At 47.5% G+C, this 27,336-nt stretch overlaps 1 protein-coding gene across 3 annotated transcripts in view; it reads right to left on the bottom strand.

Moving 5' to 3' along the window:
- CCDC88C (coiled-coil domain containing 88C) overlaps nucleotides 1-27,336 on the bottom strand; it is a 916,777-nt gene that overhangs the window by 242,257 nt on the left and 647,184 nt on the right. For 2 of the 3 annotated variants that reach the window (XM_069637439.1, XM_069637438.1), the window contains exons 25-26: nucleotides 27,089-27,330; nucleotides 6,576-6,773 (exon numbers count right to left, since the gene is read on the bottom strand). In XM_069637439.1, the coding sequence (XP_069493540.1) occupies nucleotides 6,576-6,773; nucleotides 27,089-27,330 (440 nt within the window). Of the gene's footprint in view, nucleotides 1-6,575; nucleotides 6,774-8,832; nucleotides 9,139-27,088; nucleotides 27,331-27,336 lie in introns of those variants that run through there. The other variant, XM_069637440.1, reaches the window with a different exon arrangement.

Below are 27,336 nucleotides of genomic sequence, written 5' to 3'. Positions count from 1 at the left end.
ACCGGCCTTGTACTTGTAACGTCTCCAGATGAGCTCCCCGTCCGCTCAGTGATGCATCCGTCACCACCGTCTTCTGGAACTCCGGTTCCACCAGAGGCATTCCTTTCGTTAGATGAGTAGAAACTCTCCACCAGCGGAGTGCTTGTACCAGTTGTTCGTCGATGACCAGTCTGTCGGACCAGCGACCTTGGCTCTGCGTCCAACGGTCCGCTAGAAATTCCTGGCAAGGTCTCATAAACAGACGGCAGTTGTTTATCAACGGAATGCAGGACGACATGGTCCCTAGCAGGGACATGTACTTGCGCACCGACACCCTGGTACCGCATCTCCATGCCGACGCCTTGCTTTGTAGCTTCTGTATTCTTTCGCTGGATGGTCTTACAAGGCTTGACTGCGTATGAAACTCCGCTCCTAGAAAGACCAAGGTCCTCGAAGGCTCTACGGAGGACTTGCTGAAGTTTATCGCGAAGCCCAGTTCCTGTAAGAGGGACATCGTGGCCCCCAGACTGTTTCGTGTTTGTTCCATGGACGAGCCTCTGACCAGCCAGTCGTCTAAATATGGATAGACATGGTGACCGTCCTTCCTTAAATGGGCCGCTATGGGGGCCAAGCACTTGGTGAACGTCCTGGGGGAGGACTTGAGACCGAACGGGAGGACCTTGAACTGAAAATGCTTTCGCCCGACGACGAACCTTAAATATCTCCTGTGTCGTGGACGTATTGGGATATGAAAATATGCGTCCTGAAGATCTAGCGACGACAGATAATCCATGGGTTGCACTGACCTGATAACCTCCTGGAGCTTTAGCATTTTGAGCTCTTTAGCCATTTGTTGAGTACCCTCAGGTCGAGAATGGGCCTCCATTTTCCATTTGGCTTCTTGACGACGAAGAACCGGGAATAAACCCCTTGTCCTTCCTGTGCCACAGGAACCCGTTCTATCGCTCCTTTCCGTAGCATAAGCGCCACCTCTTGTCTTAGAACTCGAAGGTGGGGCTGGGCCGAAAACACTGGCGGAAGACTTGGAGGCTTGTTTTTGAATTGCAGCGCATGACCCATGCGAACCGTGTCCAGAACCCATCGATCTGTGGTGATGCATTCCCATTGGTCGATATGATGAGAGACTCGACCCCCCAGGACGTTCCGAAGGCCGTCATTGGTTGCTGGTTTGCTTGTCCTTCGTCGACGAGGGACCTGAGCCTCGTCGTCTGGAGGCTTGATGATCTCTGCCTCTACGTGCCGATTGGGATGCCCGTCTGTAACCTTGTGAGGAGTATGAGGGCCTGTTAAATCCACGGTCCCTAGAGGCTCCAAAACGGGAGTTTCCGGAGGCGCCCCTGAAGGGGCGAAAAGAGCGAGAACTTCTACCTGTCTGGAGGGCGCCAAGAGACCTAGCGGTATCCATGTCTTCCTTCATCCCCTTCAAGGCTTCATCAACCTTGTCTACAAACAGATGTTCTCCTTCACATGGCATGTCTAGAACTTTGTACTGGACTTCAGGTCTAAAAGTAGTACATTTGAGCCACGCTTGTCGACGAAGTACTACGCCATGATTGATTTGTTTGAACCCCGACTCTGCTAGGTCCACCGCATTATTAATTGCATGGTTCGAGGCCTCCTCACCATCCCGTACTAGTAACATAGCTGCTTTGCGATGTTCTTCCGGCAGGTGTTCTAGGATAGGGGCTATTTTATGCCACATTTCCCTATCGTAACGCGATACAATCGCCAAGGAGTTGGCTGCTCTTACCGTCGTGGCTCCGACTGAGAGCACCTTTTTCCCGAAGGCGTCCTGTCTCCTTGCCTCGCTTTCTGGTGGGGTTGAACATTTTTGCTGTACTCTGGCCTTCCTAGCCGCTGCCGCCGATACCACAGAGTCTGACAGTGGCTGTGATGTTAGACATTTTGGAGTGGACTCCGGAGCTTTAAACATTTTCTCAATACGCCCCTTAATAGCCGGTTCCGAGAACGGATGACGCATCGTCTTGAGGCCTTCTTGCCATACGTGGTCCAGGATTGGGATGGCAAATACCGATTTCCTCCTTTGACCCATGTGATCAAAAAGAAAACAATCTTTCTTTTGCTCCTCAGGAATTAAGCCGAACTCGGAACACGCTTTTCCCATCATTACATGGAAGGCTCCCACATCATCCGGAGGAGATGGTTGTGCCTGGCTCCTCGTAGACTCTACCTCTACATCCGAATTCCATGTTGGGTCTCTCGACGGTGACAGGGAGATGTCCGACCCTGAGTCACCTCGTATAGAATCGGACTCCGATAGCTCACCCTCCTCCTGCACTCGAGGACGATCCTTCACCACCTGGGAGGCCGACGGGCTTTTGGTCGTCGTGCGAGCTGCTTGAGCTTGTTCGTCGACGGAAGGTGCAGAAAATATCGACGATGAAGTGCCAGGCTGAGGGATCTGCGTATCCAGACGCTGCAGGAGCTTCTGAAGTGTATTAAGCACATCCAGAGACAAAACCGTCTGGGGGGTCAGCAACGTCGAGGATAGAGGGACCACACCCCCACTCGCACTCGTCGTCGACGTATTGGAAGGCCATAGGCCCAAGTCCGACGGCTGCATAACCATGTCACCTTCTCCTTCCACCGACGACCCCGGCAAGGCCGTGTCTTGCAGCAGGACCTCAGGGGGGGCCGGGTCACAAACCTCTGGCTGCCAGGCCATAAATTGAGTCCCCGTCGACGAAGGAATCCCCACCGCTGCTGCCTGAATAGTAATAGGCATCGTAAGCGATACCGGGGTCGACGAGCAAGTCGCCGGTACCGAGCCTTTAGACTTCGTAGCCGATTTCGTTGCCGACTTCCCTGCTGAAGCGTCTCGACTCACGGAAGACCTAGGACGGTCCCCTGAGAAGGATTTTGATGCCACTTGCCTCTCCGTCTTAGAGGATGAGGAGGAGGAGGACTTTTTGTGCGATGAGGAAGACCCAGCATGCTTCCCCGCATGCTTGTCCGCAGGGCATTTTTCGACAGGCCTCACCTTCTTCGAGGGAGGTTCCGATTTGCTCCTGGAGGCCGTGGAGCCAACTTCTGATGCCGGATAGGCACCCGCTCCGTCGTTAAGCCAGTCGACCAACCTTCTTTTCCGGTCTTTAAGGGTTTTTTGGGAGAAACCCTGGCATATCTCGCATGTATCCGCCGTGTGGTGTGGGTGGAGACAGTAGATACAATCCATGTGGGCATCACCTTCATAGACTTTTTTGAGTCCACATGTCGCACAAGGACGAAATAAAGCTTTTCCGGACATATTTCTGTCAGAACGTAACTTCGCCGAAGCGAAAACACAACCTAACTTCAATTAGCAGTAACCGCGAGGATCCCACTACTTTGAAAGACGGTTGAAATCTGAGGGAGCGCGGGGGCGGGTCCTGTATTTATATCATGGCGTCCTCATGGCGCGGGCACGCATGATACAAAACGAGGTGGATAGGACGCATAAGCGTCGAAAAAGTTTTCCTACGGGAAAGGGTCTATATAATGTACCGGGGATTCCCAGCCTGACGACGGGGAATATTCTAAGCATGTGAATCCATGAAAGATCCAATGCTGGAGAAATAAACTAAACTTCAAACTTCAAACACCAGGGCTAAGGATCCTACATTGGCTCCCAGCCAAAAAATGAATCACCTTCCAAACAATGTGCATAAAACACAGACCAATACACAGGCAGGGAGCAGAATTTCATCAAAAGAAAAGCACCATCTACAAACCAACAAGAACACTTAGATCCAGCAATGACATTCGCCCAGAACCTAACCACACGAGAAAATAACGTGAATGATCAGATTTCTCTTGCATAGCCGAAAAACTCTGGAACTACAGAGCACCATCTAAAATTCTGAAAACCTGGCTCTTCAATTCCAAACAGGATGAAAATGACTGAACATCCTCTACGCACCACAAAAAGAACCGACAGAAAAGAAGCCCAGCAAAAGCAAGGACAGACAGATCACACCCGACATGAACCGAGACCAAGCAAAAGAACAGACCCCTCCTCCCCCATCAACACAATCCAACAGGCCAAACCAGATAAAACCCAGCAAGAGAAACAAGCCTAAAAAGAGGGGAATGCAAACACTAAAGTACCCTCGGAAAATCCCCTATTAGAATAACCTGATACCATACTCCTACCAGCATTTAACCTAACCGTCTAGGCCGGCCTAATCCAGCATACACACTATTTGTGTGAAGCAGCCACTCGTCCACTTAGCATGTAGGTGCAGGTTAGCCGCTTTCAGCATCCAGTCTAATAGTATAGCTAAGCCTTATGCCCCTTGCTGCGCCCCGGAACAGACACTGTATAACTTCTGCATCATGCTGGGCCAATCGAGATGAATTGATTGGGATTGGAAATGCATTAGACCTTGTGGACTGATGGGAGCGGGAACTGTAGCTCACCCAGATGTATTGAGTGGGGGTGGGGAGTGTGTTGCACCGGGGTGGAGGGCAAGGGATGGGAGAGTCGCCTCACCGGGATCAGTGGTTGAAAACCAGAATTGTATCTCACCTTGGAGCGCTGGGGGCAGGAGGCGTCACTAACCGGATGGACGATCAGGGGAGGGTGAGGTGTCACACTTGGATGGACTGCCGAGGGAATGAAATGTGTCGCACATAAAGGAATGGATTTGGGGGTAGAAACCATTGAGTTCGGGGGACAGGGAACACATGTCGAACGACAGGGGGAGGGATATGGGTCGCATTTAGTCAGAATGTCAGGGATAGTAAATGTATTACCACAAACTAGCCATACCAAACACTCACCCCTCTGCATACGCCTTCTCAAACTCTGAACAAAACACAACCATACCTCTACAGCACCACAAACCGCACGCACTTCACAACACCCAAACAAGGAAACAAACCATACAAAATCTCACCTCAACACAGGATGCCTACCAACCGAAAACGCACGTACGCTCAGTGACCGGTTTCTCCGAACTGAAGCTGCCAACAGCACATCGCAGCTCTCTTGCTCTTCTCCCACTCAGTCCCACTAACAAACCCTGCCTCCCACCTTCAATTGCAGATCGGTCAGAGCGTGAAGAGACCACGCAGGTGGAATCAGTGTGCGGTACAAGAACTTTTAACATAACCTAACTCAGTGGACCGGCCCACTCAATTTTGGACTACCTTGCCAAAAGCATCGCCGTTCCACTTTTTCATCCGGTACTTCGGTGATCGGGAGCTACTACTACAAATCGCCTGCCTGGCAAGTTTCCGCTTTCAGCATCAAGGGATCCTGTCCTGGAAGGTCTTATTTGACCGTGACTGGGGAGACGCCTGTTGCTGTTGCCCATGTGTGGTGGCTGTAGCTGGGACCAGCTTTCCTCCGTATGATAAGTGTTCCGAAGAGACGTGAATCTGTGCCTGCTGCATTTCTTCAATGGAAAGGGTTGCACTCTGCTCCTGGACCCAACCAGAATCCACTCTGTACCTGCAACTTCTGGGCATCTTCTACTGGATCCAACGGCAGGAAAACCTACCCCCAGCGACCCCCAGTAGACTTGCCTAGTCACTTGTGAAAATTGGAGTCACGGGTGGTGAGTACTCACAATACTTCCAGCCGGCCTGTCTCCCCTATAATAAACCTTAGAATAAATTTAGGTTTATTCCATTCCATCACTTTTTGAATGTCTATCCCAAAAGCTGTTCTAAAGGATCAAAAAATATTTTAACTTAATTGTAACATTGATAAGAAGTCCTCTGGAACATTTTTCACCACCGCAAGAACATTTCCTAACGTTGTCCCCGCTCCTGAGAAGAAGCTTTTATTACTTTTGGGCACAAGGCCCCATTCAACACAGGGAATGGACTTATAAAATTCGGGTATTATACTTGTGAAATTGTTTTCCTTACTGCATCATTACTTAACTTCCTTTCAGGTGTTAAAATGAATTGTATGCATTTTTACAAACCTAAGTTGACTGTACATATGTTTTATAACTGAGTGTTGTTTGATAATATTACCTGCTTATTTCATTTTTCTAGTGTGTTTTTGGGCCTCTTCTGTCTAACTTGAATTATTAAGAGTGCTCTGTGTGTGTCTCATTGTAGCCCTGGACCCCTCCGGCACCACGGGTCTGAGCCTTACTGATCTTCTACCCTACCTTGAGTGAGTTTGGCTAGACACCAGTGTTTTCTCCCTGTTCACCATAATCGGGTGGCCTCCCAGAATCCACCCCCAAGACTGATTCTGAAAATCCATCTTAACACAAGCTCTTGGAAATCTCGATACAAATATCATCTATTGAAAAATTCCTCCAAGTTCAGCTTATAAACCATTGTATTGCACACAAAGTAACACTTCATGAGACGTGCTTATTTTTCATAAGGGCACTCCATGCAGAATATGTGATAAAATGTCAAAGGGCCTTTTTATGGGTTAAAGCTGTCATACTGAGCTTTTTTTCAGATTTCAATGGCTTTAAGAACCAGATCAGGAACTGGGACAGCAGAAGCATGGATTACAAGAGTCACATCAGTTTGGCTGCAGAAAGTGTTCATAGGAGAATCTACATCCATGTGAATCAATCTCAATGTAAGTGTACACTTACCTTTCGGTTGGCTTTGGTATCGAGCGTTGGGGGTGGAACTAGAGGTGGTAAGGTGGATCGCTGATGTCGAATAGGCTCGGGATCCCATTTTCATGCGCTGCTGCTGCTTCACTGGCACATTGTCTGGGCTGTCGACGTTCTCGTTGCTACCTCCATGAGACGGCAGCCGGTTTTGCCGGTGGGCAAGATCAATCATAACTGGAGAGATGAGGAACATATGCTTAGATGTGGGGATACTCCAAGCCGGTCACACATGGCGCAAGATCAGCGTTACATATATGAAAGCAAAACATGCAAGCACATGGAACAAACAGGCATGTTGGGAATCAACAAAACACAAGGACCAGCACATTATAGGAAAGTTAATTTTGATCTTGTTATAATTGTATGAGAAAACTTGTGTCTTCACTTTAGCAGGTGCCTGGCATCCATCTTTAATTGTGTAAAAGTGGCACTTATTGGAATGCCAATGTTCATATCAGACCTGCCACATGTCTAATTTAGGAAAGACCTGAAAATCAACCTTCCTCTAACAATCCTTTGTTTAAATCAGCAAACGTGAAGATTGTTGCTGGGTGATCTCACCCTGCTCAGATATGTTGACACAAACACCACATCGGCATGCCCAAAAACGTTCCTACAAGGGCAGAATGGCACTGTCTCAGCTTGACAAAAGGACATTTGGCTACTCTACCTCAACTCGCAACGCGAGGATATCTGGTGACACGGAATCTGAGGCAGAACAAGGATTCCCAAAACCTTGAACACAAACTGTTGTCTCAATACCTTAGAAAACAGAACAAATCATATCAAAAAGGCCATCTATTTCTAAGGCAACTCTAGGAGTGGTTTGCACAAAGCAGATCCTCAGAGCATTGTTAACTCGGACGAAAACGACCAAAAACAAGAGCTAAATTGAATCTTCTTGATTTCAAGAACTCATTATATACAACAAAAACGGTTTCCGCAGCTAAAAAGTGAGGAGATTTTCAGAGGGCAATTTTGCAAATCCCTTTTTAAGGGACATGAAGTATTTGTTTTAACAGGTCAGAAATAGAACCTTCTAATTTCCCCAACATTTTAAATGAAGATAGCCTTCAATGTAGTGCGCATAGAAAGGGTCCAAGAATGACAATGCGTGCAAAGTGGCAATGCTTGTTTGTCGAATTACAATTATCAATATAACCCGCAAAACTGATTCATGTATATTTGCCTTTTTACACAAAAGGTAAGAACAGACTGGAGAATGCGTCAGAAGTTTCCAACACAGAAAATATACTGACTATTAAGCATTGACGCTTGAAGTGATTTTAAATTATGACTCTTGCAATCTATTTGATTTCAGGTAGAAGCCAAAATAGAAAAAAAAAGAAATTATTTTTATAGTCCAATAAATACATTATTGCAAATGTACATCATGGACTATTAGAAAGTCTTAAAAAGGGAACATGTGGTTCAGAAAGAGGGACATCTGTAATTGTCCACTGAATAAAACAGATTATGCGGAGGATAGCGCATACAAAGCTGGAATAGGTGCCATTTTTAGTCCTCAGACAAATGACAGATGGGAGATATGCAGATTTCTTTAAATCCCCCCACTCCCAACCCTATCATTGTTGTGACTTGCAGACAGGAAGTGTTGTGATCATTTTCGGGCTATACACAGACATGGAAGACAGCACATGCCTGCATACTAAAGCTATACCAGTATTTAGTAACAAGTAGATTTCTATTGGATAAGAAGAAAAGCTGAGGAGGGAGTCACACAGGGAAGCCTCAAAGACCATCAGAAAGACAAAAGCGGGGTAGTGTCATGCTGCATTATTTCTGTAGCCCCGTTATAACAGTAACAATAAGATTTTCTCTGCATAATGTGGACATGCAGGGGGCAGGTAGGGAGAGTTTGGGGGTATAACAGCGGAAACACAATAGGAAGGCTTATGGATATGGTCTGATTGACATTATCAACTTCTAGAAGACTACTAGGAAATAGTTGTGAGCCCAGGACTTATTTTCAGGCAACAGTTGCTGAAGCAAGCATCAACCGGACGAATGCACATTTTGAGGTTGGCACAGTGAAACGAACAAATGGCAAAAACAAACGTTCTTGAAGCGCACATCAGCTGAACTTACGTAGAGTTAGCATCGCAGCCAGTGGTCGTGTATAGAGTGTGTGTGCGTTTGTGTGTGTGACTGTATGTGAGAAAGGAGGAATCTGGGGGCTCGGAGCATACTGAAGTGGGGTATCTTCTCCTGGGCAGGCTACTTTGAGGTTTGCCCGTCTGCGCTTGTGTGCATGCATGCTTATTTCATTGGAACACTTGGACATGTGAAAGAAAGTCTGTGGGAAATTGCTGGAAGACTGGATATGAAAAGTTCGAGAGAGCGATATTCTAAAAATCTCCCATTTCTGATACGCAGCCATTGGGGTAGGATGGGATGTCGGAGGATGACCAGAAGCGTAGGCGTTTAGAGAGAGTAGGCTGATTCGATGGAGACACTGGCAGCTTTTCTTTGTCGTGGCTTTTGCTTCTGGCAAACGGAAACTTTTTGCGCGTCACCGCTATTTGTGATCACCCAGGTATCCCAAAGAGAAGAAAAAAGTGAAAGAAACAATAAAAACTTCATAAATTAAAACACAGTTGTAAAACATCTTAAAACAAAGAGAAACTTCAAGCCCCAGCGGAAACGGGATTGTAAATGAAGGTAAAAGTATTGGGGGGGGGGGGGACGGGGACTCAATGGCGTTGATCTAAAACATATGGTGTGGAGGTGAACAGGCCAAGAACATTCCACAAGTGTGAAATATATGACCTAAACATTGTGCAATCTGGTCAATAAAGACTGTCATAGGTAGAGATGGTTTCTTAATAAACTGGAATTTGAGTACATGCATGTATGTCCCCTCAAGGATGCCCAGAGGCTCCAAGTCAGTAAGAATATAGACACAGGCTGTGTGCCATACGCTCCCTTCCCTGTAACATCCTGCCAGGTCCATATAAACCACAATGAATAGGCCATTTATGAAATTCCAATTTGTGATTCTGTTCATGACAAAATGCGTACACTTCAAAAGGTTTCATGGGATATCAGATACTTTTTAAATTTATTTAGACAAGTAGACAGGAGTAAACCTAATAAAGGCAGCCATCATATTTTAGTTATAAAAATGCAGACACAAGAAACATAGTATGTGCTATTCTAAATCTCACAAAAATAAAATGTGTTCAGGAGAAACAAATATACTGCTATGTCTGCATTCACCGCGTAACATTTGCTACATTGCCACTTAAGCCAAAATGGGCAGGCGTTATTGGTGCATGATAAGTGTAAGTGTAACATGCGAGCAGGTCATGTGCGGTGTATGACACTGGACTTAAGCAGCACAATCATAGGACAGTGCGTCACCGGCAAGGTGCAAGTTGTGGAGAGGGGGATAGCAAGTGACAAGGCAGAGGAATTTCTGGGGACATGGCCTTTCTCACACTCTCCTACATAGTTTGATCTTTCTTTGCCTTCCACTACCTTCATGTCATCCACCCCGCCAGAGGTAAATAGTTGTGTGTTACTCCAGGGATGATATATACACACCTGCTCCTGCCCTGTCTGGCTTCCACCAAACACACTTCATCTCTGCTCTCTGTTCTTGATGTTGACACTTCCTTTTGTCCCTTCTACTTTCCAAATGTCATCACTTCCTCCTTGGTCTCACTTGCTGCTGCCTTCACCACCATTCTTACTCTCCACCACTGATGTTGCCCCTTCCTCCTGGGTTTAACTCCACCTTCTGCTCACTCACCACCATTTATGTTACCACCTCCAACTAGGTTTCTTCACCTAGCACCACCTCCTTCTACTTGCTCTAAACCTCTGTATGTCAAGATCTCCTATTCATGCTCCCAACTGCCACTGCCTCTCCAACCTCTAGTCCTTCCACAGCCCTCCGTTCTCCAGCCTTCTCCAAAGTTTAGTCTGGAGCTTGAGCTTGTGTAATTAACCAGCAAATTTGGCATTTATACATTCCTCCCTCCTCCCAATGCATGGGTCTTCCTCGGAGGGTCTGCACCTATGCATGCTAACAGAGGGTTTGGGATTGGTTGGATACACTTGGCATACCTGGGACAGGGGTTGGACCACGCCTATATCTGTCCTTTCGGCCATCTTTGTTTCCAGTATTGTTCCTATGACCCCTTCCTGTAGCTGTCTGTACCCGGTGGAGGGTGGTGGCATTTCCCACACACACATTATGACGATGCTGGGTAAGTGTTGGGGTGATATTTACACAACCCTTTGGTAAGGGAAGTTCAACCACCTGACCTGTGGCAGAACAAGTCCAACCAAAAGGGAAGCAAACCCTCAGTAAAGGTACGTGGCAAGGCCGAGCATTCAGGCTTAACACCAGGAGGCCTGGTAGGTCAGTTCAGTTACTTTACACAGAAAACCAAAGAAAACACCCCCAACTAGTATACTAAAAATAAATACTCTTGATTAGTCACACATACAAGTCAAAATAAGTACACACCACTTGATGGAACATGTGCATGTATACAAAAACAGTAAATGTCAATTTAGACACCTCTGTTCCCAACTACTAGCATGTGAGACCACACTCATCACTACCCAAGCTGCAGCACAAGAGTAGTCTCCGTATTTCTGTCCCCCTACCACATAGTACCATCATTGGCCTACATTCACACTACACAGCAACATATAGAACTAGGTGATACAAAGTAGAACTTAGACAACCATCACCAGAGGGCACCAAAATAAAGGAACACATTCAGGCTTATTGTACCATCACATTACGCTACTAGAAAAAAGATATACAGTATAGCCTTTCATTAACATAATGTAACCAAGTATTTCACATTGACAGGAGTGCAACACAAGACCTTAAAAACACATTTAAAATCAGGTTCACATGCCAAAAAATGCAGTCTTTAGGCTAAAGCTCACTGGACTCAAGATGAGTACAGGAAAATGCCCAAAGGCAGGTAAGTAAAGTACCTCTAAAAGTAACATTTGGAAGAGTTTCAGGAAAGTTCTTAAGGTTCCATAGGAGATAAGGCAACAGGAGGTTCTGCAGTTGTGATGAAGAGCAAGTAAAGTCCCAGTCCTAATGCATAGCTGCAGAAATAGTGACAACCAACCAAGCAAAACCCTGCCTCCCAATGAAAGTCAGAAGGGAACCTGCTTGAGGCACACCTGCAGAAATGTTTGATCACAGCTGACCGGGACTCCTGGTTCCAAGTATCAAGAAGAACCCACCAACCCAGGGCCCATAGGAAGGTATTCAGGATAGTTTCCAGAAATACGGTTCCTGTAAGGTGAAACAACCCAGTAATGAAGCTCTTTTTTTGCAGGGCAAAAAAAGGGATCTTTGTCACCCAGGGGCTTGCACCCAAGGGAAAGGAATGATGGAGTTGGCTCCAGACAGACTGAAGAACCTGACAAAGCAGGTTCTGTTGGACCTGATAAAGCAGGTTATGTTGGACCTGACAAAGCAGGTTCTGTTGGCTCAACACAAAAATGGAAAGAAGTCCACCACAGAATATAGTGCCATGAAGAAGAGTATGGTGGTGGTGCCCCCTAAAGGTCCAGATGAACATATAAGGTGGGGTCTCAGGGTTCCCATGCCGTTCCTGTTGACAGACGTTTCTCTCACGGGCATGGGAGACCCAGGTGGTATAAATGGAAAATAAAAAAAAATAATAAATGGGAAGTAGCGGTAAGAAGGCCCAGCATGGGGTCCCAGAAAAGGAAACCTCACCAAGCAAACGAGGAGCAGTGAGAGGACAAGGAAGGCACAGGTAGGGCATTCAGCATCCCAAAATCAGAACCTACACTAAACCTAGGACACAGGGACCAGCCCATGTAGCTGTATATGGTCCTACTAAACGACACAATATCCTCCAGTAGGTGAGTAAACCTGCTTTTCTTCTGAAAATGCAACAAAATTGACTGTGGCACCTGCCAATCAGGTTTACACAAAACTGCCAAACTCCCAGGATATCCTTGAAAGGAAGTGGGGATTGCCTGCCCAGTGCCAGAAACTTTTGTAGACCAGTTCAAACCACTATAGAGTGGTTTGAGTTCACATGTGCCCAACTGCTTAGTTGATTCCCCAGACAAAGGAAGCCCAACAAACAAAATGCCCAAGGGAAAAACTGAAAAAACACACTAGTATCCCAATATCTACCAACAGATGTAAGTTTTTTTTCTTTTTAAATGAATTTTGAGCAAATAAGAAATGCGTATCGTAAACACAACTACACAATTACCCCCCCCCTCCCCTATACCCCCAGGACCTTGTGGAGATGCGGAGTGTAATGCCACCTACATAGCAGCTTGTTCCAACATTCCTGTAGTTGGGCTGCCTTGGCCACCTTAGGGATCAGCCCTCACAGTCTCTCCCAGTGCTCCCTGGTCATTTCCCTCCCGGCCGTTCTTTCCCACTGTTCCATGTCGGGCCATGTGGGCCGAGGTATAGCCTCATCTAGGAATTTATAAAGGCTCGAAATCAGTCCCTTTGATCCATCATGTGTTCGAAGGAACTTTTCAAAAGGGGTAAATTGTCGAGCAGCAGCTGCCTTGAACTCTGGGTCTTGGAGTCAGTGCCGTATCCGAAAATGCCAGTGTCGTATCAGAAAATACCAGAGCTGCTTGTTTTTGCCCACCCTGAAGCAATGCTTACATTCAGTAGAGGGTCTGATAGTTGGTCCCTGAAACATGTCCCGAAGTTCGTTGCACCCCCCTCCTGCCATTGAGTAAACTACTGTGGTTCTGTTCCCAGTGAAAAATTAGGGTTATGAAATATAGGAGTGAATGGGGATGGGAAGGTCATGATCCCATATTTCCCTGCCAATTTATCCCACGTATCTGCCACCAGCCTTGTGATAGCACTCAGGTACACGTGCTTAGGCCTAGGCTGTTGTGGCAGCCACAGAACCTCCCCCAGATCGTGGCCTCACCACTGCTCGGTCCATTGCTACCCACTGTTTCCCCTTGTGCCCCGAGAACCATTCCTGAATTATCCGAATTGGGATGCCTCATAGTGCAGTCAAAAGTTCGGGAGCGCCATCCCCTCCTTAGGGACATCAGGAGAGAATGATCAATGCTTTGTCTCTTTCCCTCCCATACAAAATTGTCTTATTTTCACCGGCTTGCCGAAGAAGCTATTCAGCACCACCACCGGGAGAGCCTGAAATAGGTGGAGCAGCCGAGAGAGCATCACCATCTTTACCGCTGCCATTCTGCCTACCCATGAGATCCTTAGCACCTTCCACTTTTGGAGTTCTGCTAAAATAACTGACATCATATGTGGGTAATTAACCACGTACCAGCCAGTGAGTAGTGGGGTTATTCTAATTCCCAGATACTTGATCCCCTACGGGATTAACAAAAAGGGCGAGAAAGTGTTCAACTCTGCTGCCTCCTTTCTTTTCAACGTAAGGTGCAGTAGTTCTGATTTGGTTAGATTAATCCTAAAACCTGAGGCTGCCTCAAATTCTGATAAAATCTCCCTATATGCCCTTATGGATTCTCCCGGCTTCGAGAGCGACAGGAGCATATTGTCTGCAAAAGTGGCTACTTTATGCTGTGTTCCACCAAAAGGAACACCGTGCACTTTGCCGGACTCCCTCAGATTGCAACAACGGCTCCAGGAATATTGCATATAGTAGGGGTGAAAAAGGGCACCCCCGTTTAGTCCCTCTGCTGAGCTGGATACGACAGGACAGGGACCCATTAACCAGGAGGCACACCACTTGTGTGATTTAATTGGCCTTAACCATTTGTGGGATGTTCCCTCCCAGACCCATCTTCTCCATCACTTTAAACAAAAAGGGCCACCTCAGGCGGTCGAAAGCCTTTTCGGCATCGAGTTATAGGAGCGCCGTTGTGAGCCTTCTCGACTAGGTGTGCCACTCGTCTGATATTTTCGAATGTCTGCCGCCCGTGCACAAACCCTGACTGATCGGGTGGATTAGTGATGGAAGGAGTCCGTCAAGCCTATTAGCCAAGATTTTGGTGTATATTTTAGCATCCACATGTATTAATGCTATTGGTCTGAACGATGTGCACCTCGTGTGGTCCTTGTTGAGCTTATAGAGAAGGGTGATTTTTGTCCTCCTCCATGGACGCTGAGATACTACATGGCTCCCGAAAGTGGTTAAAAAGGCAGGTAAAATGCAGAACAAGGGGTCTCATGAAAGTCTTATAGTTTGCCGTAAAGCTGTCCAGCCCTGGGGCTTTATTGGAAGGAGAGCCGCTATGACCCTCCGTACCTCTCTCTCTGTGTTCTCCTGTCCTAATGTTTCCCGTACATCTGCTCCCAGTAAAGGGAGATGAACCCTGTCCAGGAACAACTCCTGCAACTGAGCCGATGGATTCTGGGTCTAGTACAAGCCCTCCTAATAGCTAGCAAAACACTCCTGAATCTTCTCTGTATGGGAGTGACAGAGACCTTGGTCATCTAGTATAGCAGTACAGGTGTTGCTGTCAGCTGCCCCCACCCCATCCCTAGTAGCCGTGCCAGAAGCGTATCAGCCTAATTGGCCTTTGCGTATAAGCGCTGGCGGGAAAACAGTAAGGACCGCTCAGCCTTCTTGGTTGGTAGGACATTAAGCTGGCCCACCACTTGTGGGTATTCCGTCATTGATCTCCTGGAGGGGGCGTCTGTCGCTTGCTTCACTTCGGCCTCCAGCTCCATCTTGAGTAACCTCATTTGCCTGTCCAACTGAGCCTTTAAGGTGATGACATCGCCCCCGATTGTGGCTTTAAACGCGCCCCTGCAAATACACTCCCCTGTGTCTGAGGCTTTACTTAAGGCAAATAAGTCCCTGATATTGTCCTCCAGTTCCCCCCCTTATGACAGGGCCCCGAAAGAGCTCCTCTGGTACCCTGAAATCCCAGATCCCTGGTCTGCGTCCCGGCAAGCGTAGGTCCATTGTGACCATGGCATGGTCGACAACTCCAAGCAGGCCTACTTCGATGCCCGCAACTGCTCCCAGTAGAGGGGCCTATACGCATGCATACTCAATACAGGATTATGTTCCGTGCACATTGGAAAAGAATGTGAAGCCTTCCCTGATCCCCTGAACCCCCTCCAAATGTCCCATAGTCCTAGGGCATCAAACCTATCGCGTAATGAAGCACAGGCCACCGCCCGCATCGGGCGGATAGCTCAGGGGCAACGTGCTCGCCTTGGAAGAAAAACGACACAGAGCAACACAGGTTCGATCCCCTGGTCCGCGCTTAGAAACCTCTGGATATTAAGCGCGTTATAAATAATCTATCATATCATATGCACCCCCTACCCCCCGTACTGCTGTCTAGTTCCCGGGACCACGCCAGGGTAAAATCACTCATCAGAATCATGTGACCCTGCGTAAACTCCTCTAATGTTTTCAGTAGTTCCCTCAGGAAGGCCTTCTGCCCGCACATTAGGTGAGTAAATTGATGCCAATGTATGTGACACGCGCATGTTCCCCCACTACAATTACAAATCTGCCTCCTCTATCCGCCTTGGAGGTTTTTATCCTGAAGACCATCCCATCCCTGATGGTCAGTGCCACCCCACATTTCATGGATAAGCTGGAAGCGTGACAAATTCGGGAAAATCCCTTTAATCTTAGTCTTGCCTGATCTTTCTTCAGGAGATGGGTCTCCTGAATTGCAAGTACGTCCAGACTGGATTTCTTAGTGAACTGCTCTGATTATTGCTGCTTTAGAGGGGAATTGAGCCCTCATACAATATGTGTCGACCACGGCTATCGTCCGGGTGCACCCTCTGCCCATCTCTCCTAATATCGCCTTTTCCCCTGATCCTCCTTGCGCTTACTCACCCCTGTCCATCTTCCCCCCCCCTCCAGCCTCTTGCGGTTGCCCCTTTCCCTTATCCACTGTCTGGCTCCTTTCCCACCCCTGCCCCCCAGCACTGTTCCCCCAACATCGGGTGCGCTTTCCCGCTCCCTCTGCACCCCCATTGTCTCCCCCCTCCAATTCGGGGATCCCCCACTCCCTTCTTCCACCCCACCTCTTCTCCCCTCGGGCACTGCTGCCCTTACTGAAAGCAAGACGGAACATCCTCCGGCGCTCCCACAGCCCATTTTCATACCTACGCAGCCTACCACTCCTTTAAAGCAGGTCTACATACATGCTCCCTGTCACCAACTGCTAATCCATCATTCCGTGTTTCCCCGTCTGCTCCCCCCCAGCCTTTGGTAGGGGGCCCCCCAGGGCGTCTCTTTGCCTGTGTCATTCTCAAGCTGTCACCCATTACCAGGGTCGAGGCTTCGTCAGGTTCTCCGCATGAGGGGAACAATCTTCCTGGAATCCTGGTTTACGCCCAGTTGCAGGAGGTCGGCTCCCTCCTGGATAGATCTCATGTGCTTTTGGGCCCACTCCTATTCAAATACCAGTCCGAAGGGGACGGTCCATTTATAGCGGATTCCTCTGCTGGCCAACTCCCTTACCACCGGGCCCATCGGCCTCCTCTTTAGCAGGGTGCAGCTCGGAAGGTCTTGAAATAGGGATATTGGGGTGCCTTGGTACTTGACCGGTTCCTTCGCCCTAGCTGCTTGCAGGACCACTTCCTTCTGTGCGTAGCGTGAAAAGGCCACTTACCCTCAGCTTGCCAATGGTACCCCTTGCCATTCTGCCAGTTCTGTGAATTCGGTCCAGCTCAATTTCCTCTGAGCTCGTATACCCCCAGGAGGTGCGCCAAGATCCTCTGGAACCCCCCCTTCAGGTCCTTGTCTGCGAGAGACTCTAGCAGATTTGGATCCTTATGTTGACCCTTAGTGATAGATTCCCCATGTCTTCCATCTGCAACTTCAGATTTTGTGTGGCCACGTTGAGTTGCTCTATGGCTTCCCCATGCACTGTCGTATCTTTGTCCACTTCCTGTAGCCACTCTTCAAGGTGGTCCGTCCTTTCCCCAGTTGGTCAACCTCCTGTCTCATTTCTGTTAAAGCCGAGTTGAGGTCTGATCTCCTTAGTTGGAATTGTTCTTGAAATGCTTTGGTTAGCGACGCTTGGAGGGACATCATGTCACTGTGGAGGTCCTGTCTTGAGATGGGCTCAGCTTCCTCTGCAGGCTCTCTTTGGTCCGCCATGTTGTGAGGGGTTGCGTTTGGGCTCCTCGCCTCAGTCGGGTCCCATTAGGTGGGGAGGGTGCCCAGCGCATCCCCAGAGACAGATGCCTGTCTCGAGGCCTTTGCTTTGGCTTTTGACATTTGTCTTACTCTCCTGGGCTCCAGGCCTCTGGTAGTCTTGAGGTCTAGAGGGTCCTCAAGTTTCCCATTGTGTGCTCTAACTGGCCCTTCCTCTCTGGATGGGTAAGCTCTGCGCACTCCCCCACGGACCACAGAGAGAGGTGGGGGGACATGGGCCCCTTCCCAACCCCCCGGGTCTGTCTCGCTGGTGATGCCGCTTCTCACAGCCCCGGCCACCTCAGATGCCTTTTGCAACTCCGCGCTGCTGTCTTTGGACCTCCCCTGGGGGACCCTCCCCAGCTGCTCTATGCTTGCCAGGCCAAATTCACTGAACTCCTGCAGCCCTCCTCCTCACCTCCCGACTGCTTGGGGCTCTGAAGTTCTGGGGGTTCCAGGCTCGGTCACTCCCTCCCAGTGGGTTGGGGGACATCCCTTCTTCTCTGCTGCAGCCACCTACTACCAGTTGTATTGTGGTTGTCCTATACTGGGCACTCTCCTGTTCCTGTCCTGCGGGGAAGAGGGGAGAATCGCAGTGTACACCCCTTTTGCTAGCAGCTCACTCCCGAGCTGCGGAATGCTCCTCCTTCCAGTTGCTCCTGGATCCTCTCCCGGAAGGACTCTCAGCGGGTCTGTTGGCCCTCGTAGTCTGCAAACTTCCCACAGCCCTCCGGTGACCCTCTCCTGCTTGGAGGAGGGGCCTCCTCACCCCAGGCTTCTCCTGCTAACTCGCTGCCACCACCCTGTGTCTGAAGACGCACCCCCACAGCCAACCACGCTGCCGGATTGTAGTGCAGCGCTGAGTGCAGGCTTCAAGATCGCGATGCGAATCGGCCCTGTACCGTTGCCCACAATAAGGGTGTCGCTCATATCCTGGTGCGAGATGGCTGATGGCGGGAAACTTCTGGATGCTGGAGACCCTAGCGTCGCTCCAAGAGACCAGTTCAGCGTGTCTCTTGGCACCATGCTAAATTCATCCTTCCCAGCTGCAGGATAAATAGTATTTTCCCAGACAGGGGCCACGCACGTTACTATGGTTGATATGTTGAACTGTGCCCGGTAAGAGATTAGCCTTGTGTGTTGAGCGAGGTCCCTCACATTTACACTGGGGTCCTTTCAGCTCCTCGCAGCCTGTGCACCGGCACCCAGCACACTCGCCGTGCTGGTGATATCCTCTTGTTCGTGTCTGTGTCAGCAGCGTTTATTTTAATAGGGACTCGGGATCCTCGAGTCCCCGCCTCTGTGTGCCGTCCTGCCTCAGAATTGGGAGCAGAGTCAAGCCTCCACTGATGTGGGCGAGGCGGGTCCTGGTAAGCTCACAGTCTGAATGGCTGCTCCGGGCGCCCTGCCCGTTCAGCCCTGAATCCCTCTCCCGGCCGGAGCACGCCTCAGTCACCGCCGGGACTAACTTGTGGAGACACACAGATCCCACGTCGGCACCGCACTCCACTTCTTGCTGGGGCCAGGTCCCCTCCACTGCCCGGTCCCGCTCCTCCTCTCTGCCCAGGAGCCTCTGAGCTGGCCCGGATCCCTTCAAGGCCATGCCACCCTCTGTGTGCCTCACGTGGATTTCGGGTCGCCCACTGGTTGCCAGACCTTGTGTGTGGCGGTTGGTCTACCCTCCACTTTCCGATTCAACAGGCCACTTTCAGCACCTCTGGGGTGGTGGGAACACCTGTGTTGTGTCGCGGGCTTGTGGAGAGGCTTCCGACAGGTCAACCTGGTGTCGGCGACCATCTTGACCCCTGCATTAAGATTTTAATGCAGTAAATCGACTTGTATCTCCTAGTGAAGACAACTAAATTACTGCTGCCTCCAGCCTGCTCCCCAAAAACAATAGAGGTGATATCATTGCCCTGGGGTAAAAATTGAGTATCATATACTGAAAAGGGTTTCAGTGGCAGGGGGATTTCAGTAGAAGTCCCTCTGACCATAAAAAGGGGTCAGAAATTGCAAAATGAAAAAAATTTAGGGGTCCCTAAAAAGAGACAGCAGAATCTCCAACAATGAAATTTAGCCCTAACAGTAACCATTTTCGCTTTTCATTCATTTTCATTCACTTACTTTTATTCGGGACTGGTCCATAAAGGTCAAACAACATTACAACAGGAAATCAATACAAAAATACAATGATCTTCATATAAGTCAATGAATGGAAAAGTGTTTTTTAAAAAGAGCATACAATTACTACTTAATTCAAATGGTCTAAAAGCATAACATTATCATAAGATTATGGGGGGAGAAAATACTTGCAGCCCCCCCCCCAATCAATAATAAACGTGCATCTCTCCTATTAAGGTAACAAAACACGGATAACCCAATTAATCTCTCCCTATTCATGTGGAATTAAAAGCCAGGCTCGGTGAATACATTTGGCTACCAGATAAACAATGTTTATATCAACCGTTTTGAACTTTTGGTCCTTTTATCAGGTAGCATGTCATGCAGTGGATGGGAGGCAGAGTAACTCTTACACCAAATAATCAAACCAACTCAGGAAGATGACAATGTTGTCTGTTTTAATATCAATTGTCTAAAATAGGGAGTTACAACGGACATCAACGGACGTTGCACTAGCTCTCGGTGCATCATACAGAAATTATACTTTTGTAGTGAAAATTTGTCATACTACGTGACGAATTAGAGAAACCTACGAGGGGTTGTTATTCATTCAAGGGGAACATCTAAGTATACTTTCTATAAGGGGTCGGGTTGTGATTGGGTCTCTGTCAGGTGGACAACTTATGCCATCCCCTAATGCATGTCATCTTCAACGCTTATTAAGTACGAACATCATTGGCTTTCAAACTATAAGGCCCTTTGTTATATGGCCTTCTATAATTGGTTGGCACGCTCATGCCCTTCTGGAACATTCGGCTCACTACCAGCAAGTAAGCTCCACCCCAGGTGCCAGGAGGTGGACATGATGTTATCTCCCCACCTAATTAGCCCATCATCTCTCATCACCCATGCCTTCTGCCATGAAGATCGTCTTTGAACTTGGCCTTGTGAAGTAGTCTATGGGAATATAGAGGAGTGTGAGCACACACTATCACTACTCTGGTCCTCCAAGCCTGGACTATTTCCATCCTTGGCTCACGTGACGAGAGACCACGATTTGGTCCATATTTCAGCATTTAATTGTCTTAAATGAATAGCATCTCATGGTTACTGCCTTCAAGAATAGATAACTAGTCTTGGCTGCTTCAGCCTTGACAACAGGCCAGACAGCCCTTCTAGCCTCATCCACAATCTCAGTTAATTCCTTGCTGCGACACAGCTCTCTGCTCTTCTCCATGGGTTTGAGCTTACTAAAAATATGTGACACCAATGTCCAGTTCCTATACAACGGGGGCCCCGCCTGCAGTCTATTCTCTAATATAGCCAGCCTCTAAGATTACTTGATCTACTTGCGTTGCAGCATCTGTACAATTATTGAACAGCTTGCATTTTCTGCAGTGCTCTTCACACGTGTGTTAGGCAAGAATTGATGCAGTAACCCTGTGGAAGACTACACCATTCTTGTCCTCTTGGTATTAGGTAACCCACCTATTGGTATAGGTCTGTACTACACAAGTTGGTAGTTTGCCTGAGCAGCCCGACTAATCTCAAGAGGGGTAAACGTGAGGTTTAGGGCTGTAGCATCGAAATAACACTTACGCTGAGGGTTTTGTAGTAAAATAATTATTTATTTAACTGTCAGTTTTAAATAAGCACTCTTCAAAAAGGTCAATGTGCAAAAATAAAAATACACAAGTTCTCAGGATCAAGTCAAAGCAAGTAGATACTCTTTAGAGATGCTTCATACACACTTCCTACATCCTGAGGCGACATCACTAACTAGGACAGTATTGGCATTTATAGATCACTTTTGTACTTGGTACCATTCTGAGGTTGGCAAAAAGGCAAGGTTAATGGAAGGAAAAAGGTTAAAAGGTTCTCGGAGCATGTGAGCACTTTTAAATCTCCCAATGATGTCTAGATAAAAAAAACTTTCCCAGCAGTATTAGTTAAAAACCAATGTATAATCTATGAGGGACAGTAAGAATCCAAGTCAATAGGTTAGAAGAGTGCGCAGGGAGCCAGGAACGCCAAAGTAAATTTCAAACGAAGTCTATGGAACCGAGGCACTTCTTGGATAGCAAAAATGTATTGCACACAGTTGGAGAGTTTGTTGTAGGAAATCACTGTTGGGCCATAAACTGTTGCACTTGTGAAAGTTAGAGTTGGAACCAACTCTAGAAAGCAGCTACTGCAAGTGTCAACTGAGAAAAGCCAGCTACAGACAAAGAGGCAAGTACCCCTTAGTCAGGACAGTACCTTAGGTTAGAAGAAGAGGATCCAGCTGGCTTCTGTCTTGGTTGCAGTGTTGCAGATCCAGTGTTCCTGGGCCTCACTTGTGGGGACAAGAGGGAGGACGTTTGGAGGACTCCTGCACAGCAGTTCGAAGGTTGGCGGCAGCTACGGGCTCTCTTCAGTTCAGTACTTCGCGGTTTCAGCGCTCTGTCAATATCTGGACACAGGTTGGGCTTCCTTCACTCCTTGAGTCCAGCACTCTGGTGAGGTGACTCGGGCTTGGGTCGTCCTGCTTCGGGAGGGGCCTTCGGGAGACTCCTGGAGCTTTTGGCTGACTTAAAGATGTTGCACTCGACTACGGATTTCTCAACCGTTGACGCTCGATTCCAGCAGCAGCAAAGAAGCACAGCCAGTTGGGGAAGGTCTTCCAGCAAAGTTTGTCTCTGGGTTAGTTGGTCCCACTAACCCAAGGGAAGATGTCGTCCCTCCCGGAGCTTCTCTTCTCGATTAGGAAAAGGAGTTTCAGCACAGCAGCACAGCTTCACAGGGCAGGTGAACAGTCCAGGAAGATGCAGCAAGTTTCTCTTCACGATTCCTTAATCAGATGTTTGTATCAGTGGTCGACTGTCTTCAGTCCAAGAAGCCTCACCTTTTAAGTAGGTTCCTCCCATTCATGCATAGCCTAGCAGCCTAGCTGTCACTCATACAGCAGGGTGACTGTCCTGCAAAGACAGACAGCCAGCCAGCCAGCCAATCTGGACTGGGTGCATTCAGGTAACCAAGGACAAAAAGGACAGGGGAGTTTCGGCACCTCCCTGACTTCCTGCCCTTCCAGACACATTGGAGCCAGAGGCGGGTTTCAGCAGTGAAGCCCACCAGAGGCAAAATGAACAAAGGGCTTAAACCTGGTTTGGCGCGCAGAGTAAAACCCAAGAAAGACCTCACAAACAAGACATGGTGAAAAAAGAAGACCGGGGCCATTTTGACAAAATGGTCACCGATGGGTGCTACAATGCAGATGAGGATTCAGCCTGCGGTAGAAAATCACAATGGTAGGAAAATTAAACCATTACCACCAACCAATTTAAAATCATGAGGCTAACATAACAAATGTTACATGAGTAAGTAGGAAAAGTGGCTACTTAGTAACCCCCAGCACGCCACATAAGATGGTGTGCGCTGGGCCTACAAAGAGAAAAAGGTAAGTAAAGTATGTTTCACTTTACTATTCTTGGGAACTGTAGCTCACCCAAGGAAAGGTATTTAATGGTTCGTCCAAAACATTTTATTGCAAAAAAAGATGGGCAATATTAGATAGGGACTTAAAAAAAAAAGTGCCAATGTACAATTTTGAGCAATTGAAGCTCAGAATTTACAAAAGCAAGCACATGGGGGCATCCATTTTGTGAAATGGATGCCCGTCTGTGCTCGCTTTTGCTTTTGCGGCACTATTGAAGGAAAAGCCAGTCAGCTGTAGTAAACAAAAGCTACCACTGGGTGGCTTTTCCTTCATTGGTGCCGGGACTCAGAGGATGCAGACCGGAGACTACAGGCAGAAAAGCTGCAGCTGCATCTCGGTAAGTGCTATTTATTTTTTTTAAAATAAGCACTAGCTGCATTTTTTTTCTAAGTTTTCCAGGCTGGAGGAGCCCGGAAAACTTAGAAATAAAACTGCAGCTTTAAAAACGTATTTATGTTTGCGGTAGCTTTTGAAGCTACCGCAAACATAAATACAATGTTATTGTGTTTGAAAATGCTGCGGTTTTTCTTTCTAAGTTTCCCAGGCTCCTCCGGCTCGGAGGAGCCTGAGAAACTTAGAAAGAAAAACCGCAGCGTTTTTGAAACACAACTGCGTTGTGTTTCTGCCTGCTGTGGCTATCACTTTGGGTCTCCGGTGCTCCCCCAGGGGAACACCGGAGACCCAAAGTGAAAGCCAAGGCAGGCAGAAACACAACGCTGTTGTGTTTCCATGCCGCAGTGTTTCTGCCTAAAGCTGTTTTCCCATTTGGGGCTCTCGTGAGCCCCAAATGGGAAAACAGCTTTAGGCAGAAACAACGCGTTTTTTTTCTGAAATGCTAAATGCTGCAGTGTTTCTGCCGAAAAGCTGTTTTCCCATTTGGGGCTCTCGGGCTCCCCACGGGGAGCCCGAGAGCCCCAAATGGGAAAGCAGCTTTAGGCAGAAACACTGCGGCATGGAAACACAACCGCGTTGTTTTTCGGCCTGCCTTGGCTTTCACTTTGGGTCTCGGGTGTTCCCCTGGGGGAGCACCGGAGACCCAAAGTGATGGCCACGGCAGGCAGAAACACAACGCGGTAGTGTTTCAAAAACGCTTCGGTTTTTCTTTCTAAGTTTCTCAGGCTCCTCCGAGTCTTAGAAAGAAAAACCGCAATGTTTTCAAACACAATAATGTTGTATTTATGTTTGCGGTAGCTTCAAAAGCTACTGCAAGCATAAATACAACGTTTTTAAAGCTGCGGTTTTATTTCCAAGTTTTCCGGGCTCCTCCAGCTAGTGCTTATTTTATTTTAAATAAATAGCACTTACCGAGATGCAGCTACAGCTTTTCTGTCTGTAGTCTCCGGTCTGCGTCCTCCGAGTCCCGGCACCAATGAAGGAAAAGCCACCCAGTGGTAGCTTTTGTTTACTACAGCTGGCTGGCCTGGCTTTTCCTTCATTAGTTCCGCAAAAGCAAAAGCGAGCACAGGCGGGCATCCATTTCACAAAATGGATGCCCCATGTGCGTGCTTTTGTAAATTTTGAGCTTCAATTGGTCAAAATTTTACATAGGGACTTAAAAAAAAAAAGTGGCAATCAATTTTTTGTATTATTGCCCATCTTTTTTTGCAATAAAAATTTTTGGGCAAACCATTCCTTTAAACCTTAAGAGAAATCTGAAGGATTTCTCTGTGACACTGCACTGAAGGTGCAGTGTGTCACCATACAAAAAAGTTGATGCCTATGGAGTTTGTCAGATTCCAAAAACAAAGGAATTAAAAATCCACATCAGATCAAAAAACACGAGTGAGTGAGAAAAAAGGTTCACTCACTCCAGGATTAAAATTAAAAAGTCCTAAAGTCCGGCGAAAGAGCTGGGTGTCTCCAAGGTTGAAGGAAATTAACACAAAAATGAGAATTCTCCCCAACACTCACCCCCCCCCCCCCCAACACCGACCCCTCCCCAGACTAAGGGACAGGAAGATTTAATCCACTCCTGGATGAATCTCCTAATCCAGTCTGTCATACTTTCTGGAGAGACAATCAGCATTTTGGTGATATGCCTTTGAAAAATTTAGTGACTAACAACATTATTAGCCTGATTCATGGAATTATTTGCGTGATAAACGCAGATTTGCGTGCCTTTCTGCCCGAAATCCCCATACTTCAAACAGGGATTTTTAGGCAGAAAGGCGCACAAATCTGCATTTTTCACGCAAATAATTCCATGAATCAGGCTCTATGTCACAATGCCTAGTTCAATCAACAGCTGCATTTCTTCAGCTCAAGTTCCCCCATTACACTATAATCAGCTTTCTTACCACCTAATGCGATTAAGAGTCGTCTTTTTCAGAGGGCAATCATATTTAATTTAGTAAATATTTGTTATAATGAGATAGTTCGGTGGATCCCCAGACCATTTAACAACTAACCGAGCTGAGATGCAATACAATAGTGAGAAACAAACTAGAATTGAATGACTAGAACGCAGTTATTTTATAGGTGTTTTTTAAAATATAAATACACAGCTATTTTCAAGATCTCTTTGGGGATGCTCATTTTTTCAGGGGCTGTAAAGAGTGAAAGTGCATCAGCCATAGGATGGGTCACTTCCAGGGATGCTGTCTCCAGGTATTCTTTCACTGTCAGGTCAGAATCACTGAAGCATCAGGGCCTGGAGCTTGTAATGGGATTCTGAAAATTCTCTGGGGCAGAAAGAAATGAGCAGTCACAGAAAAGTCAGACATTTGGGTGCTTTACGTATGTAAAAGCCAAATAGTGGAGTTACTCTTAAATTAGAAGGTTTGCTTTTGTTGTCAACAATTTTCTACAAGTTCACCAATCGGATCAATGTAATTTTCCCAGCAATAGCATGCTGGCAGTAAATATGCCAGCGTTCACATTTTTCATAGGGTGGCTTTGCCCTGACCACAGTTTAAACCCCCCCACCCCGTCAAAACCCTGCAATCCATTACTCTTCCCATTTAAAAACCCCTTGTAAAAGGGGCTAGACAGAAATGTTAATGGGTCTTGTACAGCGCACTCTTGCCACTTGCGTGGCCTCTTGGAGCTCTGGCGGATCTGCAATGGAAGGAGGGTTGGGTGGCGTTTGTTCGTGGGAATGAGAGGGAGAAGAGCAAGAGAGCTTTGATGTGCTGTTGGCAGCTTCAGTTTGGAGAAACCAGTCACTGAGCGGTGGTGCGATTTTCGTTAGTAGCCCTCATGTGGTGTTGAGGTAGGATTGCGTATGCTTTGGTTTGATGTTGGGTGTTGTGAAGTGTGTATGGTAGAGGTATGGTTGTGTTTAGTTCAACATGCCTCTGCCAGGGTCTTTACTGACAACATTAAGACTTCAAACATTACCAATATCGAAGAAACCCCATTAGGCAGAAAATTTGGTATTACCCACTTTGCTCACAGCCTATTTCCTTGAACCCCGTTCTCTCGCTATTTATTTTTGTACTGCATTTTACTGCAAAAATGTAGTGTTGGTGGTTGGAGTTGGGTATTTAGAAAGGTGGAGGGGGTGAGGTCTCACATTTTTTGCAGTATAAAAAATTCGGGGTAATGGGATTCAAGGAAATGGGCAGCGAGTGAATGATATAGATCTGCAAATTTGAGAGCATACTGAAAGAAGGCATTATTGACCATTTGATCTACTGAAAATGTAAATTTCTTTCTGGCTTCATGAGGACACATCTGGGGAGCAGCTATAGGCTCCGCTCAAACTGAAAATGAAGGTCAGTTTCCCTCTCAGAGCAGCATCTGTGCCCAGATCGTGTACCTACTTTTGCTCACAGAGTTCCTGGGGCTCTCATTCTCTAGGGTGTGGGGCCCTTGAGATGCACTATCCAGACCTTCCTGCTGTGTCCTGGGAGGCTGCGATGCAGATGGCAATGCTGTCGCTGCATCCACAGGGTCCGACTGACCAGCATGGGCCTCCATGGTAGGCTTTGACCGCTCCCGCAATCCCTCTTTCTTTGGCTTGATGAGCTTCGCAAGCGCCCTGGCTCCGACCCATTGGTTTTTTCTAAAT

The sequence above is a fragment of the Ambystoma mexicanum genome, chromosome 14 (assembly GCF_040938575.1).
Source record: "Ambystoma mexicanum isolate Mex_15411 chromosome 14, UKY_AmexF1_1, whole genome shotgun sequence".
Classification (NCBI taxonomy): domain Eukaryota; kingdom Metazoa; phylum Chordata; class Amphibia; order Caudata; family Ambystomatidae; genus Ambystoma; species Ambystoma mexicanum.
Note: the sequence above shows the minus strand (reverse complement) of the source record. Positions and strands in the feature narration are given on the sequence as shown.